General features: G+C 46.2%; 1 protein-coding gene and 1 long non-coding RNA gene across 6 annotated transcripts in view; one reads left to right on the top strand and one right to left on the bottom strand.

The window, feature by feature from the left end:
* LOC119011338 overlaps positions 1 to 3,305 on the bottom strand; it is a 9,273-nt gene extending 5,968 nt beyond the window's left edge. The window contains exons 1-2 of the long non-coding RNA XR_005072169.1: positions 3,173 to 3,305; positions 2,848 to 3,018 (exon numbers count right to left, since the gene is read on the bottom strand). This is a non-coding gene — a long non-coding RNA (uncharacterized LOC119011338). The remainder of the gene's footprint in view (positions 1 to 2,847; positions 3,019 to 3,172) is intronic.
* The window catches only part of LOC119011333 (nuclear receptor coactivator 2-like), a 49,792-nt gene that overhangs the window by 31,355 nt on the left and 11,855 nt on the right, over positions 1 to 6,582 (top strand). For all 5 annotated transcript variants that reach the window (XM_037084366.1, XM_037084367.1, XM_037084362.1 and 2 more), the window contains 6 exons: positions 1,008 to 1,185; positions 1,845 to 2,033; positions 2,924 to 3,025; positions 3,181 to 3,321; positions 3,467 to 3,614; positions 4,887 to 6,108. In XM_037084366.1, coding sequence (XP_036940261.1) covers positions 1,008 to 1,185; positions 1,845 to 2,033; positions 2,924 to 3,025; positions 3,181 to 3,321; positions 3,467 to 3,614; positions 4,887 to 6,108 — 1,980 coding nt within the window. The remainder of the gene's footprint in view (positions 1 to 1,007; positions 1,186 to 1,844; positions 2,034 to 2,923; positions 3,026 to 3,180; positions 3,322 to 3,466; positions 3,615 to 4,886; positions 6,109 to 6,582) is intronic.

Genomic DNA, 6,582 nt, shown 5'->3' with positions numbered 1-6,582 from the left:
GACTGTCTCTATTCTGTTTTGTTCAGTTCAATTCTTTTCTTGCACCAGCTCGAGAGGCCACCGCAGACTTGCTATTACACCTTGAATTATAACGGCACACTGCGACTTTGAGGCATAACGAAGGAGCTGCTTTAATTTGTATCGCTTTTCACGACACCGTACCAAACGCATAGATTTATTTGAGAGGGAACAGACATTTTGCAAGACACATTTTAAGTTCACACTAAACCAGAATGTAAGAAGACAATGTTTAATGTTACTTTACTAGGAATAGACCTTCTAAATGTCCAAAATCTGTGTTTGTTTCACTCCAATTCATCCAAAATGGAGGTATATAGAAGAGTACAAATACCTTAAAATCAGAGTAAATTTATACTTGATTACATTCTGTCCCTATTTAAATTTTGACCCAATGTTCAGTCATGGTATTTTTGTATCGATCTCCCTGATTACTAATTAAATGAATCAGCCTTATTAAAACAAATACGAGTCAGTGACAAGTTCCTCATTTGGTAATCGAACATCAGAAAACACAAAACAAATATAAAAATAAAGTGAAAACAAAAATAAAAGAATATAAAGAGACATGGTTAAACTTAAAATATATTTTTTAGCAGGCAGCAGTATATAAACTGGAGGAGTGAAACCACAAGTTTCTCATCACTTCTGTTAATTGAGTCTAATCAGCTTTGGGTGGAAAGTTCAAATGAACTTTAATTAACATGCAATCTTTTCTCTTTATCCCTCTTACCTTTTTCTGTCTTAATTTTCTTCCATCCCTTCTTTTCCCTCTGGCTAAATGCTTCTTTCTCTAATCTCCCTCCTCCTTCTCCTCTTCCCTCGCTACAAACATCCCACCTTCTTTTTTAACATTTCCATTTTCTCAACGCGGCTCTTATCGCTACTCTCCACCTCTTCTGTCTTTCCCTTTCCCTCTCTTTACTCCCTCCCTTCTTCTCCTTTTCCCTCTGTCTCCTCCTCCCTCCCACTTCTACCTCGCCCCTCAGGCCCTGGACGGCTTCTTCTTCGTGGTCAACATGGAGGGCAACATAGTGTTCGTCTCGGAGAACGTCAGCCAGTATTTGCGCTACCAGCAGGAAGAGCTGATGAACACCAGCGTCTACAGCGTGCTGCACGTTGGAGATCACGCCGAGTTCGTCAAGAACCTCCTGCCCAAGAGTCTGGGTAAGAATATGTTCTAATGGAGGAGGGATTCAGATAATGTGGCCGCCATATTGGAAGTCCTTAAAACTGGTGCCCTCATTTGGTAGTTCACTATTGCATGTGCAGGAGATACAGTTCATTCTCATGTTTTGGTTAATTCATGTGCACAAGATAAATGTAGATACAGAGAGCCAACACAAGAGGACACTTCTGTTGCTTTTTACAACCTACTTTACATGAAACCACGCCAATTTCTGCATGATAGAAGCCTTGATGCGTAGTAATTTTTTCCCCCAGTTCTCAGTACTCTGCCTCTGATTAGCTCGTGTTTGTTCCCTTTGCTGGTTTGGTAAGTTTGGTTAGTTTAGAGGGTTAGTTAAACCAATCAGAGGATGAACAGATGTGAGTCTTCCCGGAATACATGTGGGAAAAACAATGACTCCTGTTAGCAGCAGTTAGCGGTTACTTTAGCAACAAATGAAGTAATATTGGATCTAGTTTTACTCAAATTTCAGTTCATCATGTTGTTGGCAGGTGAGATATCAACACCTCTGTCACATCATGATGAAACACCAGACCACATTAGGTTGATCTTCTGTCACCAGCTGGGCGGTTTTGACGTTGCAGTGTTTATGCTGGCACGTCCTCACTGTATGTTGTTGTCTGTCTTTATCTCCCAGTCAATCATCGCAGCAGTGATTCGTCCAACAGAAACAGCCACACCTTCAACTGTCGCATGTTGATCAACCCTCATGCCGACGGCGAAGCCAGGCCGACGTCCGACCAGCAGGACGCGTCACAGCAGAAGTATGAGACCATGCAATGTTTCGCCGTCTCAGAACCCAAGTCTATCAAGGAGGAAGGAGAAGGTTGGTCCTGCTTTGTCTTTCCTGTCTTACCGTCTGATTTCATTTCTCTTCTTCTGTCTTGGTGTTGCACTTGGATTACATTTTCTGTCTTCTTTGTTGCTTCCCTTCTGCGCTCGTTTGAATCTCACTCTCTCTCTTGAGTCGTTCCCTCTTTTGTTATTCCATGTTTCCCCTTGTCCTTCCTTTCATCCACGTTCTCTCTTGCTGGTACTTATCTTTCAATCTCTGTCGTGACTTTCTGTCCTTTCTCCATCACTTTTCCAATCCCAACTTTCCCAAGTCTCTTGTGTTCTGTCCTCCTTTCATCACCACTCCTCTCCACTTGTCCTCCCATTTACCGAGAGAGACTAATTAGTGCATGGCACTTTGTCATCCTCCCATCTTATCTTATCACACACACATACACACTAGGGAAAAAAATCTGTCTGGCACTCTAATTTTAGATGTCTGACAACCAGATATTGTGCCAATCTCTCCCCTGACAGGAGGAGGATGTCTGGTGGACAGACGGAGGGGCTGAAGGTTGACACTGAGGTTGAGCTGATGTTAAAACTCAGGCTTTGTCTCATATTAGGAGGTCTTGACATTGTTGCTAACGCAGAGGTTAACACATTAGCCTCAACATGTAGCTTCGTTTTTGAAGAGGTGCACATCAGCTTTCAGGGCTACGTGCAGATGTTTGAAGCATACATCTTCATGAAGGTACAGACTGAAAGTCAGACAGCATGAAGGATAACGCAGAACATTATTGTCTTGTGTTTTTAACGAGGAAAGCTCTGAAGCTATGACAGGTGGAGAGGGAGCTCACACTCACCTTCATTCTTACAAACGTGATGAATCCTGTCGTGCTAGTTAGTGAAAGGTTATTTTGATTCTTTCCAATCATGCAGATTTCCAGTCGTGTCTCATCTGTGTGGCAAGAAGAGTCCCCGTCAAAGAGAGACCTGTGATGCCCACGTACGAGAGCTTCACCACACGGCAGGACCTTCAAGGTAGGACAGAAAGAGGACGTTCTGTTAATCCGTCATGTGATTAATGTTGCCTGCTGTTAACACGGGCTGGAAGTCTTTACCCCGCTTCAAATACAGACAATCATCTAAAAAACATGCCAGTAATCTCTTAACATTAAGGTTTTCTACCCGTCCAGGTAAGATCACGTCCCTTGACACCAGTCTGCTCCGTGCGTCCATGAAGCCGGGCTGGGAGGATCTGGTCCGGAGGTGCATTCAGAGGTTTCACCTGCAGAACGAAGGCGAGATCTCCTTCGCCAAGAAACACATGCAAGATGGTGAGTACGATGAGCTCACTCTGCAGCCTGTCACTGATCAACAGAACTTTTTCAACTCTTTTTGGGGAAACCATTTTTAAGGCGCAAATTCTGTCTCAATCTCAGTCCTCTTATGATTTTTTTTTTTGTCTTTATCTCTGTGCAGTGTTGAGGAACGGCCATGCGCTCAGCCCTCTGTACAGATTCTCCCTGGCAGACGGCACCATCGTCTCCGCTCACACCAAGAGCAAGCTGGTCCGATCTCCAGCCACCAACGAACCACAGCTCTACATGTCGCTGCACATCCTGCACAGGTACCAGCCACTCTCTTTGTCTGACTCCGTCTTTCTCTGCATTGTATTAAAGAAGTGGCACATTTCACACTTCATAACACTCTCAGAAACAGTAGATGCAAAGATAAGTTTGAGGCTTTTCCCAAAACTAACCTTCAAATTCTGATGGAAAGATAACTGATGTTATTTGCAGCGGTTCCCCTTGATTTATTTCCTCTGTGTGTTATCACGTTTCTCTCAGTGTTTGCAGTTTCCCCCTCAATTTAGACAAACTGGAGGGACACAGTAATGCAGTTTAAGAACAAAGAGCCTGTTATTCAGAACCGCCACCACATGTATTGACAAAACTGACACAAGCGCTACCAGTCAGTACAGTATCTCCACCCCTCCCTCCCTCCCACCACCCGGGAGCGGCCGCGACTCAACTCAGCGTCCAGCCTTTGGTATGACCATTCAGAGTCAGCAATTGGACAGCGGTCAGAAAACAATGCCAGGACTGTTACCCGGAGCTTTCGGAGATCAATGGCGAGAACTTGGCCTTTTTACTTCCACAAGTTTCACATTCAAAATTATCGCTGCAGCATTCAGCACAATCAGAGCTTTGTGTGTTTGGTGTGGGGCTGAAGCCGACCCATGTTTAGAGTTCTCGCTCTGTTATGGCTTTAGACCTCGTTACAACTTTGTTTTCTCAGTTGTGTGCACTGTTCCAGAGCCGCTCTCTGTTTCATGTTATGACACAACTGAAGCTGAAAGAAAGGGAGTTATTTAACCTCCCCGTAGTGTAATTGCTTTGCAAAAATGTGCTTCTTGAAATAGACATCCCCCCCCAAAAAAGAGTTACAATATCACTGATTGTTTTAATACTGGGTCAGGCTTGTTTAAGAACCAATGACAGATTTTGAAATTATATGGCCTAAATTAATTATTAAACCTTGTCAATAACTATGTAACAGCTGTTGGGGGTAACAAATAAAAGCCAGTCCCCAAATAATGGCCCAGAGATAAAAAAAAGGGTTGATAAACTGTAGCTGGCTGTTATTTTATATGGTTGCCACTGAAGATAAGTATGGATACTTATCTAAAGTGTCCATTTTCAGTCACTGTGTGTGTTAATCTCTCAGACAATCTTTATTTTAATAATGTACAAGTGCCAATATAAGACTCAGTGGCTACATTTCATGTGCTGTATTGGATCCTCGTCCGTCAGGGAACATTATCACCTGTAACACCTGTGCTGTTTACTAACAGCATAATTTTCAGAATGATTCATGCGTCTGTGTTCTTTTCCATCAGGGAGAACATGAGTGGCATGACTGCAGACCAGGGCATGGCCAAGCCAATGACGCCAACCAGCGTGAGCGGTCCCTCCCCTTCCCCTGATGCCAGTGTCACCAGCAACACGCACCACTCCGCCGCCGCCTCAAGTGGACGTGGTTATGGGGCAGCATCAGGTCGGGCGACCACGCCTCAGGGAAGCAGCCACGCACTCAAACTGGGCAGCCCCTCAGCCCACGGAAGCCCCAGCGTCACCTCAGGGGTCCAGGGTGCCATGTTGTCTCCTCGTCATCGCCAGAGTCCCAGCATGGCAGCTAGCAGCAGCAGCTGCGGTAGCCCTCACCTCCCCCAACATCCACCGGGTTCCTTCTCCCCTGCAGCCGGCCTCCACTCACCAGCATCGGTGTGCAGCAGCACAGGAAACAGCCAAGGGTTCAATTCCCTTAGTGCGCTGCAGGCCCTCACCCAGGGCCACAGGATTTCCCAGGGACTCACTGAGGGCCAGCATCCAGAGTCACCTGACAGAAAGCCAGTTGGCCTACAGAGCCCTCTTGACAGTAGCAGCGCTGGTAGCCAGCCAGCCAAGAACAATCCCGGCTTAGAGGCCGACTTATTTGGAACTTTTGAGGAGCAGCACGACTTGTTGTCATCACAAAGCCAAGAGGGTGAGCAGGAGGAGGGGAGAGACGATGACCCCGACAGCTTTGGAGGTGATGGAAGCTTAGGGGAGCTCGGCGACGCCCAAAATCGCCTTCTGAACACAAAAGGGCACACTAAGCTGCTCCAGCTCCTCACCACCAAATTAGAACCCTCTGATCCCTGCTCACCAACGCGAGCACTAGGCGATGACCAGGACTGTAAGGATGGTGGGATTGGGGGTATGGGTGGGGCCGGGCATAACAACCACTCCACCTCGTTAAAGGAGAAACACAAAATTCTCCACAGGTTGCTGCAGACCAGCACCTCGCCCGTGGAGCTGGCCAAGCTAACGGCTGAGGCTACCGGAAAAGACGCCATCGGTCCAGAGTCAGCATCGGGGGACAGCATGGCCGCACTCGGTGAACTGAAACAGGAGCCGGGAAGCCCCAAAAAGAAGGACAACGCGTTGCTTCGCTATCTGTTGGACAGGGACGATAATGGCATCCTGGATAAAGCCATCAAGATGGAACCTGGTGAAGGACCGAAGCTGTCTAATGTTAAGACCGAGAAACAGGAGGCGGGTTTCAACATGCCGGATCAGGTCAGTGTTGTTGACAGTGATACTCATGCTTAGTGCTGTAATGATTAACCTGTCAGTGGGTTGTTGCTGGAGAATCTTGATCTCAATCATGATTTAAGAAAATGATCCACTAAATGATAGCATGTAGCGGCTTGCATCGCCAAGGCATTAAAAGTCGTCGTGTCGTGTATGAAGTTGCAGTTTCACCAGGGCGCGATAATGATGAGAACAAATGACAAACACAGAATAAAAAGCGAGATAGACGTTGAAGGGAGGACGTTGGGATGGATGGGTTGATTTATTTACAGGAGGCCAGAGTTCAGATCCCTTCGACGCCGACAGTATTTGTGATTGTTTTAAGGAAGTCATCCAGGTCATTGTGATTCTGGTGCTGTATCATAGGCAACTGGACTTGTTTGAGTTTCTAGAAGACATTTCACCGTCGTCGTTAAGGACACGTGTGCGCTCTGACTTTCAGGGTCGTTAGAGCCACTT

The sequence above is a fragment of the Acanthopagrus latus genome, chromosome 21 (genome assembly GCF_904848185.1).
Source record: "Acanthopagrus latus isolate v.2019 chromosome 21, fAcaLat1.1, whole genome shotgun sequence".
Taxonomy (NCBI): domain Eukaryota; kingdom Metazoa; phylum Chordata; class Actinopteri; order Spariformes; family Sparidae; genus Acanthopagrus; species Acanthopagrus latus.
Note: the sequence above shows the minus strand (reverse complement) of the source record. Positions and strands in the feature narration are given on the sequence as shown.